This window comes from Mustelus asterias, chromosome 7 (genome assembly GCF_964213995.1).
Source record: "Mustelus asterias chromosome 7, sMusAst1.hap1.1, whole genome shotgun sequence".
In the NCBI taxonomy this organism is placed as follows: domain Eukaryota; kingdom Metazoa; phylum Chordata; class Chondrichthyes; order Carcharhiniformes; family Triakidae; genus Mustelus; species Mustelus asterias.
Window position 1 is genome coordinate 141,621,963 of NC_135807.1, and position 24,517 is coordinate 141,646,479.

At 42.7% G+C, this 24,517-nt stretch overlaps 2 protein-coding genes across 5 annotated transcripts in view; one reads left to right on the top strand and one right to left on the bottom strand.

The window, feature by feature from the left end:
• The window catches only part of kbtbd2 (kelch repeat and BTB (POZ) domain containing 2), a 63,021-nt gene extending 56,653 nt beyond the window's left edge, over positions 1-6,368 (top strand). For 3 of the 4 annotated variants that reach the window (XM_078216968.1, XM_078216969.1, XM_078216970.1), the window contains exon 4: positions 3,894-6,368. In XM_078216968.1, the coding sequence (XP_078073094.1) occupies positions 3,894-5,432 (1,539 nt within the window). In that variant the 3' untranslated portion in view covers positions 5,433-6,368. Of the gene's footprint in view, positions 1-2,171; positions 2,314-3,893 lie in introns of all 4 variants that reach the window. The other variant, XM_078216971.1, reaches the window with a different exon arrangement.
• A 1,193-nt stretch (positions 6,369-7,561) lies between these two features.
• Positions 7,562-24,517, bottom strand: part of avl9 (AVL9 homolog (S. cerevisiase)) — a 208,910-nt gene continuing 191,954 nt past the window's right edge. Inside the window, exons 15-16 of the mRNA XM_078216972.1 lie at positions 10,829-10,917; positions 7,562-9,348 (exon numbers count right to left, since the gene is read on the bottom strand). Of these exons, the coding sequence (XP_078073098.1) occupies positions 9,233-9,348; positions 10,829-10,917 (205 nt within the window). The 3' untranslated portion in view covers positions 7,562-9,232. The remainder of the gene's footprint in view (positions 9,349-10,828; positions 10,918-24,517) is intronic.

The window sequence follows — 24,517 nt, forward strand, 5'->3', positions numbered from 1 at the left end:
TCACTGTCTGTGTGGAGTTTGCACATTCTCCTCGTGTCTGCGTGGGTTTCCTCCGGGTGCTCCGGTTTCCTCCCACAGTCCAAAGATGTGCGGGTTAGGTTGATTGGCCATGCTAAAAATTGCCCTTGGTGTCCTGAGATGTGTAGGTTAGAGGGATTAGTTGGTAAATATGTAGGGATATGGGAGTAGGGCCTGGGTGGGATTGTGGTCGGTGCAGATTCGATGGGCCGAATGGCCTCTTTCTGTACTGTAGGATTCCTATTTCTATGATTCTAATTGTACAGCACGTTGGTGAGGCCATACCTGGAGTATTGTGTGCAGTTTTGGTGTCCTTATCTGAGAAAGGATGTCCTTGCTATAGAGGGAGAACAGTGAAGGTTTACCAGGCTGATTCCTGGGATGGCAAGTCTGTCATATGAGGAGAGACTGTTGGTCAGGGTTGTATTCATTGGAGTTTAGAAAAGTGAGAGGGGATATCATAGAAACTTATAAAATTGTAACAGGGTTAGACAGGGTAGATTCAGAAAGAATGTTCCCGATGGTGGGGGAGCCCAGAAATAGGGGTCGCAGTTCGAGGATAAGGGCTTTTAGGACTGAGGTGAGGAGAAATTTTTTCAATTTCTTCACTGAGTGTGGTGAATCTATGGAATTCACTACCACAGAAAGTAGTTGAGGCCAAAACATTGTGTGATTTCAAGAAGAAATCAGATTTAGCTCTTGGGGCTAAAGGGATCAAGGGATACGGGGGAAGGGGGGAATCAGGATACTGAATTTGATATCAGCCATGATCATAATGATTGGCGGAGCAGGCTCGAAAGGCCATATGGCCTACTCCTATTTTCTATGTTTCTAATACTGAATATCACACTTTAGGAAGAAGGTCAAGGACCTTGGGATTCCCATGTGCCTGTTGCTCTTGACCTGCTAGGTAGTAGAGGTCACACGCTTAGAAGGTGCTGTCGAAAGAGCCTTGGAAAGTTGCTGCTGTACATCTTGTAGATAGTAAATACTGTTGCCACTGTGTCAGTAGTGGAGAGTGTGAATGATTAGGTTGGTGGATGGGATGCCAGTCGAATGGTTTGCTTTGCCCTCATTGGTGTTGAGTTTCTTTAGTGATGTTGGAGCTGCATTGTGCCTTATAGATGGTGGAAAGGCTTTAGGGAATCAGGGGGTGAGTTACTTGTTTCAGAATTCCCAGCTTGTGACCTTTTGTAGCAACATTATTTACTTGGCTTGTTCCGTTCAGTTTCTGGTCAATGCTTGAGCCCCCAGGATGTTAATAGTGAGGGATTCAGCAATGGTATTGCCGTTGAATGTCAAGGGGCAATGGTTAGTTTCTGAATTAGTGGAGATGATCATTACCTGACTCCTGGGAGGCAAAAATGTTACCTGCCAAGTCTGAAGTCCAGGTATTGTTCACAGGGACACAGATTTCTCAGTAAACTGAGGAGTTCCGAATGGTACTGAACTTTTCAAAATCATGAGCGAGTATCCTCACCCCCCCCCCCCCCCCCCCCCGCCCCCATCACCAACCTTCTGACTCTATGTTGGAGGGAAGGTCCTGGATGAAGAATCTGAAGATGGTTCGATTCAGGACACAACCTTAAAGAACTGTTGCATTCTGGAGCTGTGATGCATGACCTCTAACAACCACATCTATTTTCCTTCTGCTGGGTATGACTCCCAACTAGTGGAGTGTTTTTCTCCTGATTTGTCATTGACTTCAATTTTGCTAGAGCTTCTTGATGCCACTGGGTCAAATGCTGCCTTGATGTCAAGGGTAGTCGCACTCATCTTACCTCTTTGGTTCAGTTGTTTGTCCATGCTTGGACCAATGCTGCAATGAAGTCAGGCAGAACCCAAACTGAGCAATTTATTGCAGTGTAAATTCCACTTGTAAGCACGTTGACAACACTTTCAATCACCTTGCAGATGTTGTCAGGGTTCAAAGTTTTTGCAGTATCCAGTGTCTTCATCCGTTTCTTGGTACACTTGGAGTGGCAAATTAGGTTAAGGGATAGGACACTAGAGATGCAGTGGCAAACATTTAAAGGGATAATTTGGCATACACAGAATAGATTCAGATGAGTAAGGAACAATTTACTCTATCACTTTTCAGGTGATTATAATTTACCCTCATTCCGTCTTCTCTTCCATTTTCTGATTTTTAGCTGCTGTTCAGATGATGCTTGTGTGCTTGATAGTGAAGACTGATGCAAAATTGTGATGAGGATGTAAGGTCGCTACAAAGGGGCACGGGTTAAGTGACTGGGCAAAACTTGGCAGGAGGAATAAAAAAAGCTTATCTAAATGGTGAGAGATTGCAAAGCTCTGTGGTGCAGGGGGATCTGGGTGTTCTGGAGCATGAATCACAGGCAGTATGCAAGAACAACAAGAAATTAGGAACACTGACATGTTATCATTTATAGTGAGAATTGATTACAAAAGTGGCGAGGTTCTGCTTCAGTTTTGCAGGACATTGGTGATAGCAATGCATTATGTACAGTATTGGTTTCTTTATTTAAAGAAAGATATAAATGTGTTGGAAGCAGTTGATAAAAGGTTCACCAGACTAATACCAGGAATGGCTGGGTTGTCTTATGAGGAATGTTCGGAGAGATTAGGTCTGTATGCACTAGAAATTAGAAAAGTAAGAGGCGACTTGATCAAAACCTTGAAGATGCTGAGGGGTATTGAAAGGATGAGGAGGATGTATCCTCTTGTCGGAGAATCTAGAAATGGGGTCACTGTTTAAAAATAACAGGTCACTCATTTAAGACAGAGGTGAGGAGAATTTTTCCTGTTCTGTTTACTCTAGCTGTTTTATATCTCTGACTAGCTTTCTGTTGTACTCTATTTTAGTCATCCTTTGCTGTTCCTTGCATTCTGACCAATCTTCTGACCTTCCACCTATCTTTTCACAATTGTGTGCTTTTTCTTTAAGTTTGGTACTATCTTCAATCTTTCTAGTTAGCCACAGATGGTGTCCATCCTTTGGATTTTTTTTGCTGGAATGTATCTATTATATGTATTCTGAAATATCCCCGTGTTTGCCACTGCATTGGAAAAAATCATGTTCGGCCTAACCAGTCCATGTATGTCCTCCAAATGAGTATTATTCCTAAGTGAACGTGATGCGGTGTGAGTGTAAAAGCAGGAGCGTGCGAGGGATAGAGTGTGATAGCAGGAGCGTGCGACAGGGACAGTGTGATAGCGGAAGTGTGCGAGAGGGAGGGTGTGATAGCGGGAGCGTGCGAGAGGGAGAGAGTGTGATAACAGGAGCATGCGAGAGGGAGGGTGATAGCAGGAGCATGCGATTGATTGTGGTAGAGGGAGAGAGGTGTGAGTGATTGATTATGGGAGAGGGAGAGGTGAGTGTGTGCACATGGGCGTCTGTCTTCGTCGAATGTGAGAATCCAGCTCTCCACACATTCCTAATATTAAATGAACTTTTGAGCAAAAGAAGCAGCAACACTTCTCCCATTACAAATGCAAAAAAGGTAAGACCCACTACTTTGTTGAATAAGAGAACTTTGTAATTATAATGTGTACATAAGAAAAAGACTTCAATAAGTTTGCTTTTCAATGTTTATTGGATAAAATTGGTAATTTTTTTGTAGTTTAACTCTTCAACGTAAGTACGCTTTTCAGGGCTTCCATCAGTACTCTTGGCAAGTCAAAAGGGCACTTTGACCAGAAAAGTTTGGGAAACCCTGTACTAGAAAAGTCTAAGGAAGTCTGATTTGGAGTTCATATGTAGGGTATAAAAGTGTATTCTGCCCCCAACCTTAATTTACCTGCTGGACTCTTGAACTTATTCCGTGCAGTCATATTCTACAAAATTTGATGTGGAGTTAAAATCTGTGATTTAAATCATCTCCCTCTTGCTGCAGGTGGAAAACGTATCTCAACGTTGTCGAGAATATTTAATAAAGAAAATTAATGCTGAGAACTGCGTCCGATTACTGAGCTTTGCGGACTTGTACAGCTGTGAAGAGCTGAAAATAAGTGCAAAACGAATGGTGGAGCACAAATTTACTGCTGTTTACCATCAAGATGCTTTTTTGCAGCTTTCACATGACCTTCTGATAGATATCCTCAGCAGTGACAATTTAAATGTGGAGAAGGAAGAGACAGTACGTGAAGCTGCTATGGTGTGGCTTGAATATGACACTGAATCACGATCTCAGTATCTATCTTCAGTCCTTGGCCAAATAAGAATTGATGCACTTTCTGAGGTCACACAGAGGGCTTGGTTTCAAGGCTTACCACCTAACGATAAGTCTGTGGTGGTGCAAGGTCTGTACAAATCTATGCCAAAATTTTTCAAACCTAGACTTGGTATGACTAAAGAAGAGATGTTAATATTCACTGAAGCATCTAGTGAAAGTCCTCGTTCTTCCTTTTGTGCTGTTTGCTACAGCCCTCAGGCAGAGAAAGTGTACAAACTCTGTAACCCACCTGGAGATTTGCAGAGAGTAGGGACACTTGTTACTCCTGACAATGATATTTACATTGCAGGTGGGCAGGTACCTTTAAAAACTTCTATCACCAATAATAGTAAGGCAAGTAAGCTTCAAGCTGCATATAGACCTGTGAACTGTTTCTACCTGTTTGATGCTCAACAGAACACGTGGGTTCCAAAGACTCCAATGTTATGCACTCGCAACCGACCTTCATTGGTTTGTTGTGAAGGATATATCTATGCAATTGGAGGGGACAATGTTGGTGGGGAAATGAACAAACGGACCGTGGAAAGGTATGATTGTGAAACAGATGAATGGACTTTAGTGAATCCTTTGCCTTGTGCTTGGCAGTGGAATGCAGCAGTAGCAGTGGAAGACTACATTTATGTTATGGCACACAATCTAACATTTTGCTACTGTCCACGTACTGACTCATGGGTTGAAATGGCTGCACGTCAAACAAGCAGGTGTTTTGCCTCAGCTGCAGCTTTTGGAGACAAAATCTTCTACATTGGTGGTTTGCATATTGGAAATAACTCAGGCATCCGAATACCTTCAAGCACTGTTGATGGTTCCTCTGTAACTGTCGAAGTATATGATGTGATCAAAAATGAGTGGAAGATAGCAACTAATATCCCTGCAAAGCGCTACTCTGACCCCTGTGTAAGAGCAGTGGTGGTCTTGAACTGTCTGTGTGTGTTCATGAGAGACACTCACATGAATGAAAAACCCAAGTATGCAATCTATCAGTACAATATGGAGCTGGACCAGTGGATCCTGCGTCAGTCTATTTCAGAACGAGTCCTTTGGGACCTTGGCAAAGATTTTCGGTGCACTATGGGCAAACTTTATCCCTCGTGTCTGGAAGAATCTCTATGGAAGCCTCCACCTTCTCTGTTCTCACAAGATGGAGCAGATGAGTTTGAGTTGGATGGAGAGATGGTTACTTTGCCATTGAATAGTTAGTCAGATATGGGCACAGATGCTATGGATTCCTGAGACATGCATAGCATAGCACTATGTATGTCAAAACCTTCCAGATCATGATGGGGTTTAAGATTAAGCAGTAACTGTGTTCAGCACAGCATGTCACTAAGTTTGCATAGTATTGTGTAAATAACCAAGAATACAGTTGTGTTTTATCATCTACTACTAGATACCATGTGTTCTGCTAAAGAGATTATTGTATTATTACAATGTGACTAATTTACAAAAGAAACATTGTTTTACTTACATAATTATCCCCAGATTTGACCATGAAGATACAAAATCATGTAGATCTTCCCAGTAAAAATCAGCTGAGCAAGGTGGCTGACTGCAGGTTCAGTCAAAGGTGGTATTTGTATGATACACATTCTTCAGTTTCCATAAAATATTCCAGGTTGCAGGCCTACCCAGCAGCTGGTAGTTTACCAGGTTCATTAGTGGGGGCTGTGCAGTGACGGTCAGCCTCTTATTGTGCAGGTCTATGTGGAGCTTCAGTCATTTAATGTCCTTCCACGTTGCAAGTAACAGACTCGTCCATATTACATCTTCCTGCTGCTGAATTTTCATTTGTAAGACAAGTTTTAGTAACAACCAGGTTTTTATTTTGTATTTCATTAATTTAAGGCAACTGTTACTGTAGTGTGATTGTGTATAGGTATCCTAGCCCTTAGGTTTTTAATACAGTTGGTTTGAGTGAAATGTTTCCAGAATGAACTGTATCCTGCATGCAGGAGAGCAGAATGGACCCAGCACTGCTCTGGCAGAACTCCGAGGAACCACTAGCAGTTGTTGTTGTCCATTCTAACATGAGCACAGGTGCTTCATGAAATCCCTACTCGCATGTTCAGTTGCATTGTGTTCCTTTGGCACTGTATTTTGAATTAAATTAATTTATTAAAAACCTTCACAAGTAAATGTTTGATTTGCTTTTGTAATGCAGAACCTGGAGAATATCTGTACAAATTTAACTGCTGCAGATTTTTGGAAAAGTACCCTAGCAGGATGGATAAATCACCAACCACAACAATCAGTAATGTGCTAATTAATGTCACAGAATTTGTTCCTTATATTTTATGCTGACATTCACCATGTGCTGCAGCATACTTACCTGATAGTGGCTTTTTGGGGTACGGAATTTCCAGGAATAACTTCTCCAGCTCTAATTGAAATTAAAATCAGTTAGGTAGCTGGAGGATAAGGCTTAAGCCATGTCTCTATTGTTATCAATGCAGCTGTAAAGTGGTACATTGATTTTGTTGTTCAATTGCAGGCTTAATTCAATGGCATTTCCTGGACCAACCTGACTGTTTTGCAGGAAATGGCAAGATTCTTAAAACAACATTGCTCTCCCAGTCCTGAAATGTTTTAGACATTTTCAAACTAATTGCTGTTTGTGTTTCAAATGTTGGAACAGGAAGAAAATATTTTTCTTTTGCAAAGTTAACTCAAAATATTTCAACATAATCACGATGATGCTAAAATGATTAGTGATTTTAGGTAAGGGTTTAAAAACCCTCTAACTTAACATTTTATTCATACAAGTCTACTGCAATTCTCTTCCAGTAAATGTCAAATGGAAGTTTGCATAAATGGAAAATATAGGAAGTCTTTCAATCAGGTTTTGTGTTGTAAAGTTTGATATAAAACATTCAAAGTTTTGAAGTAACAAGCATAACAGACCATTTTCAAGATTGTACCTTTTGGATGATGTATTAAACAAAGAACAAAGAAAATTATAGCACAGGAACAGGCCCTTTGGCCCTCCAAGCTTGCACCGACCATGCTGCCCAACTTAACTAAAACCCCCTCCCCTACCCTTCTGGGGACCATATCCCTCTATTCCCATCCTAAACTAGGACCCTTTCAGGCACTATTCAAAGAGCAAAGGAATTGTGTTTCTGGCCAGCATTTCATTTAATCTCTTTCTCTCACTAATTAAAACAAATTACTTGAAGATTGTTATATTCAAATTGGTTATGATGCTTTTCTGTATTATGGTTCAAAAAGTAATTAATTGGCAGTGAAATGCAAGGTTGTAAACATTTTGTTCTAAATGGGATAAAAGATTTTTTCAGGATGCATCAGGCAAAGCATTAAACTCTCACCTGTAGTTGGAGAAATCCGTTTTATAGGAGTATTAATTCTAAGCTTAACATGCAACTGTGCAAAATCCCAGAAACAGCTAAAACATTCCTAATGACATAATTACAAAACAGACTGATTTCTTTGGTACATAGGATGTTTATATCAAAGTTCATTGTTTCAGAGTGAATAGAAATATAATGATAAAACATCTGCAAAGCTATAATTTCTATAGAGCACATCAAAACTATAGTATACATCTCAGCAGTTTCACAAAATTTAAATATTTGAATAAAATATTTGTCTATGGGATAAATCCATTACAAAGATCTTTTATGAAACAATTTTGACATTCTATCTGGTTGCAATTTGATTTTACATTGAAAAAAGTATTTGGATGGCATGTAGTTCATGTTTTATATCAGAAAATGAAAAGCTACCACAGGGAAAGGACGTGATTAAGTAATGGGTTTGGAGATTATAACTGGTCTCAATTGGATCTAAAGATATACCCATGTCTGAAAAATTTAAATTGTGTACTTGAAGACATGACTTTAAAGACAGTGCTGTATAATTTTCTTTGTACCCCTTCACCTCCAAAGAAAATCTAATCAGAACTTGGCCAAGGAATAACTTAACTATTCAGTTATCTATTAAAGGTGGAAAATGGACAACCACCAATATTGCATTTTACTAATTTAAGTAGCTTTTAATAAAGGGCCTTCCTGTGAATATTTTAAGTGACAAAGTAGCACCATCCAAATTTGCTTTTCTGGTATCAGAATACGATGTACATTATATTTTAAAGATTCTATTTCACAATTGCCAACCAACTTCACATTAAATACAGGAAAATAACATGCTCAGAATGGCTTATAACAAAAAAAAATTCCTGGAACGTGACTTTTGGAAAGCTTATTACAATTAATGAATACAGCATTCTAAAATGAGAATGTTACAAGCTATTGCACATTCATTTGATTTGCTAAAGTTTATGACAAGTGAATGAACATTACAAACACAAGGATTAAAAATATTAGTGTTCAGTTTTCATGATATTAATGTTGCATTCCTGGGTTGGGTGAGAGTCTTTTAACACAACCTGTTCATATTGAAACAATGTGAAGCACAGTTATTTCTTATTGGAATATTTTACTATTTGCTTAAAAATTGAGATATATAAAGGCAATGTTCTAATTAAAAAGAGCTAATACTCATTTTAGTCATTATGGTTATTAAACCATAATTGGTAGAATCTACCAATAGTTTATTCCAAAGTTGAAAAATGTAAACGGTTTACTGTTTCATGCTGAAATATTAATTTTAAACTTGGAGGGGGAAGAATTTAGTTTATACATTCATCCATGGCCCACTATTGTTTTGACATAAAATCTAAGGACAAAATATGACTACTGTAACAATTAGGTGTTGGTTGCAGTGAAACAATTGAGCATGCCCCAAAATACACAACATGTTCTAACATTTAATCAGCAAGCATTCAATAGTGAAAACTCAGTTGGTTTCATTTTGGAACTATATACATGAGATGCATAAACATTGATCTGTCTCATCATTATCCAGCACTGGAAATTGGATACAGAGTTTGATTTATTAATTAAAGGAATGGTTATTGATGAGTTCCAGCTCACTACACAATATTTGGAATAGCCAGTGCATGCAATACACTTCTGATGTGATCAGTGCTTCCCAGTTTGTCTCTCAGAGTACGTCATTGTGGGCTGTTGATTGAAGGTAGAAAACCAAGAAGTCATAGCAGATTTGGCGCTTGTGAGTGCCCCTCCTACAGACTGACCTGTAATAAGAAGCAATAAAAAAATGATTGAAAAAACAATTTTGGCAGATCTCACTGGAACGACAGAGGTTGATGGGCATGGACAGAGTGGATAGTCAGAAGCTTTTTCCCAGGGTGGAAGAGTCAATTACTAGGGGGTACAGGTTTAAAGCAATGTTTAAAGGAGATATAGGAGGCAGATTCTTTTTTACACAGAGGGTGATGGGTGCCTGGAACTCGCTGCCATGGGAGGTAGTGGAAGCGGATACAGTAATGGCTTCCAAGGGGCGTCTTGACAAATACATGAATAGGATGAGAATAGAGGGATATGGTTCCCGGAAGGGTGAGGGCTTTAGTTCAGTCGGGCAGCATGGCCGGTGCAGGCTTGGCGGGCTGAAGGGCCTGTTCCTGTGCTGTAATTTTCTTTGTTTTATCTGATCTTTACCAATTCACATACTCAGGACATGTGACTTGCTTATGTCTTTCAGGCCAATTATGCACATGTAAATATTTTTTGTACTTAAATGTGCAAGAATTAAAAATAAAATTTGTAAATGCACAGCAAGTGAATCAGTATTGAGAGAGAAAAAAACATGACGTCACCGCTTAGTCCTAATGAAAAGCGCATAGCCAAAACATTGCAATCTTTCTTGTCAACAGATGTGACAGACCAGCTGCACATATTAAGCATCTGTTGTATTTATTTGTAGAATAAAAAGTAAAACGAGGTGATCTTGCAGTTATATATTCATGGTATAGTTAACCATCAAAACCAGGTTAGGAAAAGCTGAGCTATATTCAGTTGTATGCACCTTTTCTTGTGACTGACAAAATGTTCAACTTGTTTTAGTTAGAAAAGGGAGTGTTTTGTTTTGTATTTTTAGTCCAATTCAGAGTCTCAACAAGTTGAGACATTCCCGATCCAAGCTGACAAGACAGGGCTCTCCCTCCTGTCTTGGGCTTGATCTACATGGTCTAAGCTGATTGGAGTAGGCATAGCTCCTCCTCCAAGGCTTGATCTCATTTGCATCTTAGCCAAAAGGCCGAGTGTTGTACATGGGAAATTGGAGAACACTTGACAACCCGTGTCTTTACAAAGCAACTAAAACTTCAACTGTCTATTTACTGAAAGGGGTTCAATGCTTTATTAATTATTCTGTTTTTTGGCTTTTGGCACTTGGGCACAGAATAAGTTCCAAAACAGCAGCATAAAATGGTCACGTATTTGATGCCATAACCCTATAGCAGTAGGATATAGGGTGAAAGTACTTGCTGTGAAGCTGAAAAAGTTTAATTTAAATTAAAGACAAATGAATGGAATGTGCATGACACCATTATATTTTAATAACTACAAAAAAACTGCATCTGCTTGGGAGGCCAGTGATCAACACTCCATTTGTAGGTTTGAGTGAATATATACAACATAAAAATAGCAATGAGGACCAGGAAAGGAAGTTGGATAAAAAGCAGTTAGTATACCACAAGCAATGCTTTATCTTACCGACTGCTTTTCCTGTCTGTACCATACTGCGGCTCGTGGAGATCATTGCATTGCCAAGTTTCTTCCCACGTTCACTATTCTGCACAGAACTGAAGCAAAGAAACACAGTGATGGACCTTCATTGTCTATTACTAAGTGATTGGAACGTTGTCAGGTTTGTATGGCATACAGGAATGATGACTGTTACTCAGACAGCATCATTTTCAGAACTACTTTCAACATTGGTTTTCAAATTTCAATACAGCAGCCATTAAAAGCTGTATTAGTGCACTTACAATTTTAGATAGGATTATGTCTCAAGGATTCCAGAAACAAATACTGCTGCAAATCAAATGAAAATACAGAAAGCTTCATTCTTCAAATTAAATTGCTCCGATCATCCATTCTAAGTATGAACATCCCACAATATCAGCATTTTATTATTTTCCTTTATTAAACTAATCTCCAAATATAAAATGATTCTGTTGCACCTCTAAAGAATAATCAGAAACTCTCTTGTAGACATTGCCCTTTTAAAATATTTATTAAATATTAAATTTATTAAAACTTGCTAATTTTGTTCCCATAATGATATGAGCAAGTTGCCTAAAATAAAACTAAAATACTGGGGATGCTGAAAATCTGAAATAAAAACCGCAAATGCTGGAAGATTTCAGCAGGTCTGGCAGCATCTATGCAGAGAGAGATAGTTAAATGTCTTGAATCCACTTGAGTCTCTATAAAGGTAATCTACTGTTTCCCTTTATATAGACCGACCACGTTTCAGTCTGCCCAGAAGTTTTGGTTTCTCTAAAAACGGAAAAACTCGGTTTCCTTCCTTTTCATTAAGGGGCTGTCTTCAAAAAAGTTCCAGGCTTGGCAACCATGACAACATCTACTGGCTCTCTTTATCCACCCTGTTACATCCTCAAATAACTAATAAATTTGTCAAACAAAATTCTCTTCCACAAAAGCAGAGTGACTCAGATTGCATTATGATTTTCCAAATGTTCTACTACCTCCTCAATAATTGATTCTAGTATTTTCCCAATGGCCTATAGTTTCTTGGTTTCAGTCATAGAACATAGAACATTACAGTGCAGTACAGGCCCTTCAGCCCTCGATGTTGCGCCGACCAGTGGAACCAATCTAAAGCCCCTCTAATCTACACTATTCCAATATCATCCATATGTTTATCCAATAACCATTTGAATGTTCTTAATGTTGACGAGTCCACTACTGCTGCAGGCAGGGCATTCCACGCCCTTACTACTCTCTGAGTAAAGAACCTATCTCTAACATCTGTCCTATATCTCTCACCCCTCAATTTAAAGCTATGTCCCCTCATGTTAGCCATCACCATCCGAGGAAAAAGGCTCTCACTATCCACCCTATCTAATCCTCTGATCATCTTGTATGCCTCTATTAAGTCACCTCTTAACCTTCTTCTCTTTAGTCTCCCTCCTTTCTTGAATACATTTGCAGTTTTCCAATTTGCTGGGACCTTTCCAGAATCTGGAATTTTGGAAGATTACAACCACAACATCCACTATCCCTGGAGCGACATCCTTCAAGTCCTGAGGATGCAGGGGGACAAGTCAGCGTTCAGCCCTATTAATTTTACTAGTACTTTTTCTCTAGTGACCATGATCACCAAGTTTTTCTCTTTCTTTGGCTTCTTGATTTTCCCCCCCTAGTTTTGGGATGCTTTGTGTGTCTTCTACTGTGAATACAGATACAAAATCCTTATTCCAAGTATCTGCCATTTCCTTGTTTTCCATTATTAATAGGTTGCCCATTTAAAAGAGAATTCTTTGAAAATGTGATAGTGTGTAGATGAGGGAAGCTCAGTTGATGTAGTTTATTTCAGAGAAGATTTTAGCAAAGCTTTTGATAAGGTCCCACATGGGAGGCTGACTGAGAAACAGAAAATAGGAGTAGACCATTTGGCCCTACGAGCTTGCTCCATCATTCATTTTGATTATGGCTGATCATCAAACTAAATATCCTGATCCTACCTTCCCCGCCCCCACATCCCTTGGAGCCACAAGAGCTATATCTAATTTCTTCTTGAAATCACATAACGTTTTGGTCTCAACTACTTTCTGTGGCAGTGAATTCCATCACATTCACCGCGCTTTTAGGGAGCTGCTAAATAAAAGTCTGAGTTGGGTGCTCCAGCTTCTGAAGAGCACGTTCAGAGCTTCCAACGGCTCTCTGGCTCAGATCAGTGGTGGGGGGGGGGGGAAGGAGGGAGGCAGGTCACATCATACTCTGTTTGGAGGGAGGGAGAAGGGGAATGAGGTCAGACCGTTGGGGGGGGGGGGGGGGGGCGGGGGTGGAGGAGGCAGGTCAGATGCATCTCTGGAGCCGGGGAGGGGGGGAGAGAGGGCCGATCGTTGTCTGGTGGTGGGGGGGCAGGCTGATCGTTGTCTGGGGGGGGGGGGGGGGAAGAGGAGGAGGTGGGTCAGATGTTCCTCTGTAGGGGAGGGGGAGTGAGGCCACCATTCTCTTGGAGGGGGAGGGGGGGGGGGGCTGAGTGAGCCAGATCGTTGTATGGGGGGGGGGGGGGGGGAGAGGAGAGGGGGAGAGAAGAGAGAGTGAGCCATATCGTTGTATGGGGGGGGGGGGGGGGGGGAGAGAGAGGAGAGAGTGAGCCAGATCATCGTCTTGGGGGGGGGGGGGGGAGAAAGAGTGAGGCCAGATCGTTGTCTTGTTGGGGAGGGGGGGGGGGCGGGGGGAAGAGAGAGAGGAAGGAGGCGGGTAATTTGTATCTCTGGTGGGGGGGGGCAGATGGATCTCTGGTGGGGGGGGCAAGGGGGTCCACTGCCACTCTGCGGGTGAATGGTGGGGGGGGGAGGGGGCAGTGATGTGTGTGTGTCCCCCTTATCCACCCCCCAACTACCCAGACTGATCGTCACCCCTGCCCCCCTCCCCCCCCACTGTTCGCCTGCAGAGTGGCAGCAGACCCCCCTGCCCCTCCACCAGAGATCTATTTGCACCCCCCCCCCCCCACCCTGAGATACACCCTCACTCCCACTTTTCGCTCCCGGGCCGCTTTCCCTGCTTTCTACAGCCCGAGAGCGATCTGAAACGGGTGCGCTTTTTCAAATTTCTTTCTAACTACGCATGCGCAGTTCAGAGCTCCGATCGTTTCGGCTGCGCTAAGCCCCACCCATAGCGCGAATGGGACTGGAGATGGCTGAGTGCGTATGGGGGCGCCTGAAAGCAGATTTCTAAATCGGATCTGCATTACGCCCAGATTCGGCACTTAGAGTGAAAATGGTAAAATCAAGCCCTCACTGTGGCCTTACCAACACCTTGTATAATTGCAGTAAAACATCCCTATTCCTATACGCAAATCCTTTTGCAATGAAGGTTAAAGCACATGGAACTCGGGGAACTTGGCAAGATGGATCAGAAACTGACTTAGTAATGGACACAAAGGGTAGTGGTAGGAGGCTATCCAAGTGACTGGAGGCTGGTGTCCAACAGTGTACCATAAGGGATAATACAAGGATCCTTATTGCTTGTTATGTACAGAAAAGATATAGATGAAAATGTGGGAGGGGTGTTAATCAAGTTTGCTGATAACACCAAGATTGATCAGGTGGTTAATAGTGAAAAAGATGGTTGTAAGTTACGGGAAGATATAGATGTGTTGGTCAGATGGGCAGAACAATGGCAGATGGTATTGAACCCTGATAAGTGTGAGGTGATACACTTTGGAAGAAGAAACAAGATTTATTATTGAATCATGTATTAGTATACAGTAAAAAGTATTGTTTCTTGCACGCTGTACAGACAAAGCATTACCGTACATAAAGGAGAGAGTGCAGAATGTAGTGTTAGTCATAGCTAGGGTATAAAGAAAGATCAACTTAATGCAAGGTAGGTCCATTCAGAAGTCTGACAGCAGCAGGGAAGAAGCTGTTCTTGAGTCGGTTGGTATGTGTCCTCAGACTTTTGTATCTTTTTCCCGACAGAAGATGGTGGAAGAGAGAATGTCCAGGATGCGTAATTATGTCCAGGGTCCTTAATTATGTTGGCTGCTTTTCCAAGGCAGTGGGAAGTGTAGACAGAGTCAATGGCTGGGAGGCTGGTTTGAGTGATGGACTGGGCTTCATTCACGATCCTTTGTAGTTTCTTGCGGTCTTGGAAGAACAGGAGCCATACTAAGGTGTGATACGACCAGAAAGAATGCTTTTAATGGTGCATCTGTAAAGGTTGGTGAGAGTTGTACTGGACATGCTAAATTTCCTTAGTCTTCTGAGAAATAGAGGCGTTGGTGGGCTTTCTTAACTATAGTGTCAGCATGAAAGGCCCAACGTAGGTTGTTGGTGATCTGGACATCTAAAAACGTGAAGCTCTCGACCATTTCTACTTCGGCCCCATTGATGAACAAAGAACAATACAGCACAGGAACAGGCCCTTCGGCCCTCCAAGCCTGCGCCGCTCACGTGCCCAACTAGACCATTCGTTTGTATCCCTCTATTCCCATTCCATTCATGTGGCTATCTAGATAAGTCTTAAACGATCCCAGCGTGTCCGCCTCAATCACCTTGCTTGGCAATGCATTCCAGCCCCCACCACCCTCTGTGTAAAATACGTCCCCGACACCTGTGTTGAACCTTGCCCCCCTCACCTTGAACCCATGACCCCTTGAGTTCGTCACCTCCAACCTGGGAAAAAGCTTCCCACTGTTCACCCTATCTATGCCCTTCATAATTTTATACACCTCTATTAGGTCGCCCCTCATCCTCCATCTTTCCAGGGAGAACAACCCCAGTTTACCCAATCTCTCCTCATAGCTGAGACCCTCCATACCAGGCAACATCCTGGTAAACCTTTTCTGTACTCTCTCCAAAGCCTCCACGTCCTTCTGGTAGTGTGGCGACCAGAACTGGACGCAGTATTCCAAATGTGGCCTAACCAATGTTCTGTACAGCTGCAACATCATATGCCAACTTTTATGTTCTATGCCCCGTCCAATAAAGGCCAGCATGCCATATGCCTTCTTGACCACCCTCTCCGCCTGTGCTGCCACCTTTAAGGATCTGTGGACTTGTACACCCAGGTCCCTCTGTGTGTCTATACTCCTGATGGTTCTGCCATTTATTGTATAGCTCCCCCTTACATTAGATCTACCGAAATGCATCACTTCGCATTTATCTGGATTAAATTCCATCTGCCATTTCTCCGCCCAATGTTCCAGCCTATCTATATCCTGCTGTATTCTCTGACAATGTTCATCACTATCCGCAACTCCAGCAATCTTTGTGTCGTCCGCAAAGTTACTGATCACACCAGCTACATCTTCCTCCAAATCATTTATATATATATCACAAACAGCAGAGGTCCCAGTACAGAGCCCTGCGGAACACCACTAGTCACAGACCTCCAACCGGAAAAAGACCCCTCCGCTGTTACCCTCTGTCTTCTATGGCTAATCCAGTTCTCCACCCATCTAGCTAGCTCACCTTTTATCCCGTGAGATTTAACCTTTTGCATTAGCCTGCCATGAGGGACCTTGTCAAACGCTTTACTAAAATCCATATAGACGACATCCACGGCCCTTCCCTCGTCAATCGTTTTTGTCACCTCCTCAAAAAACTCAACCAAATTTGTGAGGCATGACCTCCCTTGTACAAAACCACGCTGTCTGTATCGCTAATGAGATTATTCAGTTCTAAATGCGCATATATCCTATCTCTAAGAATCTTCTCCGACAATTGCCCTACCACAGACGTCAAGCTCACCGGCCCATAATTACCCGGGTTATCCTTGCTACCCTTCTTAAATAACGGGACCACATTTGCTATCCTCCAATCCTCTGGGGCCTCACCTGTGTCCAGTGACGAGACAAAGATTTCTGTTAGAGGCCCAGCAATTTCATCTCTTGCCTCCCTGAGTCTAGGATAGATGCCATCTGGCCCTGGGGATTTGTCTGTCTTAATGTTTCCTAACAGTTCCTCCCTTGTAATTGAGATTTTTTCTAACGGGTCAACACATCTCTCTGAGACACTACCAATCAACATGTCCCTCTCCTTTGCGAATACTGATGCAAAGTATTTGTTTAGGATCTCTCCTACTTCCTTTGGTTCTAAACATAATTCCCCTCCTTTATCCCTGAGAGGTCCGATTCTTTCCCTAACAACGCTCTTGTTCCTAACGTATGTATAAAATGCCTTAGAATTCTCCTTAATCCTGTAGACAGGGGTATGTTCTCTACTATGCTTCCTGAAGTTGATGACTATCTATCTCCTTCGTTTTGCTGACATTGAGGGAGAGATTATTGTCGTCACACCAGTTTCTCTATCTCATTCCTGTACTCTGTCTCGTCATCGTTTGAGATCCGACCCACTATGGTGGTGTCATCAGCAAACTTGAAAATCGAGTTGGAGGGAAATTTGGCCAGTCATAGGTGTATAAGGAGTAAAGGGCTGAGAACACAGCCTTGTGGGGCACCAGTGTTGAGGATGATCATGGAGGAGATGTTGTTGCCTATCCTTAATAAATAGCAGGACATTGGATAGGATCAGTGGAACAGATTGATCTTGGGGTAATTATTCACAGACTCCTCAAGGCAGCAGAGCATGGGAATAGGAGTTAAGAAGGCAAATGGGACACTTGCTTTCATCAGTCATGGTATAGAATATAAGAGCAAGGAGGAAATGTTGGAGTTGTAGAGAGCGTTGGTTAGGCCACAGCTGGAGTACTGCGTGCAGTTCTGGTCACCTCACTGTAGGAAGGATGTGATTGCACTAGAGGGGGTACAGAGGAGGTTCACAGGAAGTTGTCTGGGATGGAGCATTTGAGCTATAAATGGTTAGGCTTGGATTGTTTTCATCAGAGCAGAGAAGACTGAGTGGGGACATGATTGAGGTGTATAAGATTATGAGGAGGTCAGACAGGGTGATTTGGGAGCAGCTGTTCCCCTTGGTTGAGGGGTCAATCACGAGGGGGCATAGTTTTAAGGTAAGGGGCACAAGGGGGGATTTGAGGAAAACCTTTTTCACTCAGGGTGGTGGGAATCTGGAATGCACTACCTGGGAAGGTGGTGGAAGCTGGAAACCTTACAACCTTTAAAAAATATTTGGATGAGCCCTTGAAATATAACATTCATGAATATGGGACAAGTGCAGGAAAATAGGATTAGTCAAATCAAATAAAATTACTTGTCCTGAAATTAATCACATGGTTATAATGTAATTTATGGGCATAATCTGCCCTCTGCATTACATGGGCTACTGTGATTCAAGAAGGCAATTCACTACCATCTTTAGCGCAATTAGGGATGGACCACAAATGCTGGCCTAGCCAGTGGCGTCCACATCCCATGAATTAATTTTAAAAATGTGAAATTTCCAAAGTTGTGAGAGATTTATTTGCAGACAGTAAAATTAGGAAAGAATGGCAACATGGTGGCACAGTGGTTGACATTGCTGCCTCACAGCACCAGGGGCCCACAGGTTCAACTCCAGCCTCGGGTCACTGTCTGTGTGGAGGTTGTAAGTTCTCCCCAGGTCTGCATGGGTTTCCTCCGGGTGCTCTGGTTTCCTCCCACATGCCAAAGATGTGCGGGTTAAGTTGATTGGCCATGCTAAATTGCCCCTTAATGTCAGAGGGACTAGTTTGGGTATATGCATGGGGTTATGGGGATGGGGCCTGAGTGGGATTGTTGTCGGTGCAGGCTCAATGGACCAAATGGCTTCCTTCTACACTGCAGAGTTTCTATGATTCTATGAACAAAGAACAAAAAAAAGTACAGCACAGGATCAGGCCTTTCGGCCCTCTAAGCCTGCGCTGATCATGATGCCTGCCTAAACTAAAACCATATGCACTTACGGAGTCCGTGTCCTTCCATTCCCATCCTATTCATGTATTTGTCTAGTTGCCCCTTAAATGCCACTTTTCGTACCTGCTCCCACCATCTCCCCAGGCAGCACGTTCCAGACATTTACCACCGTCAGTGTAAAAAAACTTGCCTTGCACATCTCCTCTAAACTTTCCCCCATGTACCTTAAACCTATGTCCCCTAGAGTATCTGACAATCCACTCTGTCCATGCCTCTCATAATCTTGTAAACCTTTATCAGGTCACCCCCTCAACTTCCATCGTTCCAGTGCAAACAAACCGAGTTTATCCAACCTCTCCTCATAGTTAATACCCGCCAGACCAGGCAACAGCCTGGTAAACCTCTTCTGTACCCTCTCTTCATTTCCTTCTGGTAATGTGGCCAGAATTGTACCCAATATTCTAAATGAGGCCTAACTAATCTGCCAATTTTTATACTCAGTGCCCCAACTGATGAATGCAAGCATGTTGTATGCCTTCTTGACCTTACCTATTGCCACTTGCAGTGATCGGTGGATATGTACACCCAGATCTCTCTGCCTGTCAATACTCTTAAGGGTTGTACCATTTACTGTATAATTCCTACATGCATTGGACCTTCCAAAATGCATTATCCCACACTTGTCTGGATTAAACTCCATCTGCCATTTCTCCACGCAAGTCTCCAACCGGTCTATATCTTGCTGTATCCTCTTGACAATCCTCTTCATTATCTGCAACTCCACCAATTTTTGTGTCATCTGCTAAACAGACAGGCTACATTTTCCTCCAAATCATTTATATGAACAACAAAGGTCCCAGAACTGATCCCTGTGGAACACCACTGGTAAGAAGTCTAACAACACCAGGTTAAAGTCCAACAGGTTTATTTGGTAGCAAAAGCCAGTCCAACGCCGGCATCGCCACATGAACACCACTAGTCACAGCCTTCCATTCAGAAAAGCATCCCTTTACTGCTACCTTCTGTCTTCCATCGCCAAGCCAGTTCTGTATCCATCTTGCCAGCTCTCCTCTGATCCTGTGTGACTTCACCTTTTGTACCAGTCTTACCATGAAGTACCCCTGTCAAAGGCTTTACTGAAGTCCATGTAGACACCATCCACTGATTTTCCCTCATCCATCATCTTTGTCACTTCCTCGAAAAACTCGATCAAGTTAGTGAGGCCCAACATCCCCTTCACAAAACCATGCTCTCACTAATAAGTCCATTTGTTTCCAAATGCAAGTAAATCCTGGCCCTAAGAATCTTTTCCAATAATTTCCCCACCACTGACTCACCGGCCTGTAAATTTCCTGGATTATCCCTGCTGCCCTTGTTAAACAATGGAACGACATTGGCTAACTTCCAGTCTCCTGGAACATCACCTGTAGCCAATGAGGATACAATGATTTTTGTCAAGGCCCCAGTAATTTCCACCCTTGCCTCCCTCAGTATTCTGGGGATGATCCCATCAGGCCCTGGGGACTTATCTACTTTAATGCTTTTTAAGATAGCCGATACCATCTCCTTCTTGATAAATGGGAAAGTAAATCACAAATTACTGGGGGGGATTTTTTGCTTCAATTTTTGGGTTCAGAATTGGTGGTGGGAGCGGAAGATCCCGCGGGAGTCCCAAAACGTGTTTTATGCCAGCGGAATTTTGTATTGAGATTGTCTCCCACCAGCTGCCAATGACATAATGGGCACCCTGACGTTCAACGTTGGGATCCCCATTTGAATATATATACTAAATATAATCAGGCCTTTACACAAAGAACAATGCAGCACAGGAACAGGCCCTTCGGCCCTCCAAGCCCCCGCCGCTCCCAGGTCCAAACTAGACCATTCTTTTGTATCCCTCCATTCCCACTCTGTTCATGTGGCTATCTAGATAAGTCTTAAATGTTCCTAGTGTGTCCGCCTCCACCACCTTGCTTGGCAGTGCATTCCAGGCCCCCACCACCCTCTGTGTAAAATACGTCCTTCTGATATCCGTGTTAAACCTCCCCGCCCTCACCTTGAACCTACGACCTCTCGTGAACGTCACCACCGACCTGGGAAAAAGCTTCCCACCGTTCACCCTATTTATGCCTTTCATAATTTTGAGGTCACCCCTCATCCTCCGTCTTTCCAGGGAGAACAACCCCAGTTTACCCAATCTCTCCTCATAACTAAGCCCTTCCATACCAGGCAACATCCTGGTAAACCTCCTCTGCACTCTCTCTAAAGCCTCCACGTCCTTCTGGTAGTGTGGCGACCAGAACTGGGCGCAGTATTTCAAATGCGGCCAAACCAACGTTCTATACATCTGCAACATCAGACCCCAACTTTTATACTCTATGCCCCGTCCTATAAAGGCAAGCATGCCATATGCCTTATTCCCTAGCCAAGTTCTAAACCTATCACTCCCTGATTTCTCTCAAGTCTCTTCCTGTGCTGTCTCTGAGCTTGTCCTTAAACAGGACACATCCCCTAAATTCCCATTAAATACTGACCCGCCACCACCATCCTCCCAGGCAGCGCATTCCAGACTATCACCACCCTCTGGGTGAAAATATTTTTCCTCTCATCCCCACTAAACCACCTGCCCCTCACCTTGAGCCTACGTCCTCTTGTAACTGACCCTTCAACTAAGGGGAACAGCTGCTCCTTATCTGCTCTGTCCATGTCCCTCATAATCTTGAGCACCTCGATCAGGTCATCTCTTAGTCTTCTCTGTTCCAATGAAAACAACCCAAGCCTACCCAATCTCGCTTCATAACTTAAAGGTTCCAGCCCAGGCAGCATCCTGGTGAATCTCCTCTGCACCCCCTCCAGTACAATCACATCCTTCCAATAATGTTGTGACATGAATCGCACACAATACTCTAGCTGTGGCCTCACCAAAGTTCTATACAACTCCAACATGGCTTCTCTGCTTTTGTAATCAATGCCGTTGATTGATAAAGACAAGTGTCCCGTATGCCTTTTTCACCACCCTACTAACATGCCCTTCCGCTTTCAGTAATCTGTGGACAAACACACCAAGGTCCCTTTGTTCCACAAAACTTCCTAGTGTCCTACCATTCATTGAGTACTCCCTTGTCAAATTACTCCTTCAAAGTGTATCACCTCACACTTTTCAGAGTTAAAGGCAGAATGTCATTTAAATAGAGAAAGATCGCCAAACTTTGTGGTACAGAGGGATCTGGGTGTCCTGGTGCGTGAATCACAAAATAATTAATATGCAGGTACAAGTGATTAGGAAGGCAAATGGAATGCTGTAATTTTTTGCGAGGGAATGAAACGCAAAGGGAGGTTTTGCCACAGTTGTACAGGGTGTCGTGAAATCACACTGGATTACTGTATACAATTTTGATTTCCTTATTTAAGAAATGTCATTGCATTAGTAGTGCAGAGCAGGTTCACTTGGCTGATTCCCGGGATGAAGGGGTTACCTTGTGGGGAAAGGTTGGAATTGTATCCACTGGAGTTTAGAAGAACAAGATCCTGAGGGGACTTGACAGGGTGAACGTGAAATGATGTTTTCCCTTATGGAGGAGACTAGAATAAGGAAATAAAGTTTAAAAATAAGGGTCTCCCACTGAAAACAGAGGTGAGAGTATATTTTCTCTCGGAGGTCGTTTTACTGTGGAAGTCTCTTCCCTAGAAAGTAGTGGAGCAGGTAAGGTCATTGAATATTTTTAATGTTGAGGTAGATTCTTGACTGACAAAAGAATCAAAGGGTGTAGAGGGCAGAATTAGATTAGCAATGATCTTATCAAATGGCAGAGAAGGCTCGAGGGTCAAATGGCCTACTCTTTCTCCGAATTTGTATGTTTGAATGTTTGTAAAATCCCTAAAGCATCCCAGACTTTCGCTCATTTCATCGAAAAAGCACCTCCCATAGCACCAAAATAGCCTTTACTAAAGGAAATGATATTTTACTCTTTTTGTTTCCTTGGGCTCTCCTACAACATCTCACTCTTGCCCTTTTTAGTGAACTTATCTTTGCTTGATTCCACTCCTGCCAACCATTCCAAGGTCAACTAAGCAACCCCCAAGGATCCATATATGGCTTGCTCCTCCTCTTCAACTACATGTTGCCCACTGGGAACAGCATTAATAGATACGGAATCAGTTTCCACATGTATCGCTGTCTGTACCTACTGCCAACCAAGACTCACCCTTTACCATAAACCTCAATGGTTTACATTGGCTTCCAAACCCTCAAACTATGAATGACTGTAGCCATACCCCTCCTATCCCTGTAACCTCTACAGTATTACACCTGCCTCCCCAAAATACTCAATTTCTGGCCTAACATATGCAATTCCCTAACAGAGTTTTTGTTTTTCTGCATCTCCCTGATGATCATGGGTGAATAGATGGGTGAAATGGGTAAATGGACAAGGTGGGTAAGACAGAGTTGGGGTGGTGAGGTAGCCGAGTTGGATAGTAAGGTCGAAAGGATACCCCGATGGTTGGGAGGTCTCGTTGGGATGTTGGAGGTGGGGGATGGAATTGAGATAATCAGAAGGGATGGTCTGGGGGTTAGAGGTTAGTGGGAAGGGTTGTCAAGAGCTAGCTGAGGCAGCTGGGGGAATCGAATAAGCAACTGGGGGGTTATTTTGGAATTACCCAGCAGTTAGACCAGGCTTTAATCTGTCTAACATCTTCTGGCTAATCATCCAGCTAAGTACATCAGATCTCTCCCAAATCTCTGACTCTCAGATATTCTCAGAGTCCCAGGAAGCAGGAGAATTACTCATCAGGTGGTGAAATTTCCTGGGAAATTCCCATATAGGTCCACAGATTGCGATTTCCAGAGGATCCTGACTTGCATTTCAATCATATGCCCAGTCTCCAACAAACTGGAGAGCAGAAGATTTGGCCTAAGGTATCACAATTGTGAAAGACTGAATGGAACAGACAATTTTTATCCATCTGTTTCTGCCTTCAGCCACCTAGGCCCCATTCTTTATAATTAGCTCCCCCTGCACCTCTCCAACCCGCTCTCCCACTCTTGTTTTAAATTTTCCTTAAAATTCACTCTTTCAGAAATGTGTTAGCCATTATTCTACCTTTTACTTGGTTCATGATCTATTTTTTTTCCCCTGACTTGTCTCTGAAGCATCTTAGGATAATTTTCTAATTACATGTATTACAAACATTGTAGCCCGGATAAATCATGATAGGAGATTCCAAAATGGACTTCCTTTCTAACATCCTGTAAGTCAAGGAGATGTGTAGAATTTCCATCTAAACACATCTTGTGTGTTTTATAACAATTTGCTATATCCCTTTAGCCTCATCCTTCCAATACTTTTCAGACATTAACATTGTGTGTGTTAAATTAGGACCAAGCGTAGGATGCTGCCTGGTTTGGAGTGTCGGTCTTATGAGGAAAGGTTGAGGGAGCTGGGGCTGTTCTCTCTGGAGCGGAGGAGATTGAGGGGAGACTTAATAGAGGTTTATAAAATGATGAAGGGGATAGATCGAGTGAACGTTCAAAGACTATTTCCTCGGGTGGATGGAGCTATTACAAGGGGGCATAACTATAGGGTTCATGGCGGGAGATATAGGAAGGATATCAGAGGTAGGTTCTTCACGCAGAGAGTGGTTGGGGTGTGGAATGGACTGCCTGCAGTGATAGTGGAGTCAGACACTTTAGGAACATTTAAGCGGTTATTGGATAGGCACATGGAGCACACCAGGATGGTAGGGAGTGGGATAGCTTGATCTTGGTTTCAGATGAAGGTCGGCACAACATCGTGGGCCGAAGGGCCTGTTCTGTGCTGTAATGTTCTATGTTCTATATCTAAATGAAATGATTAAACTTCTCCTGCGAGAAAGCATAGCCTGATTATAGGGAAAAAAAGCACTGGAAGAAC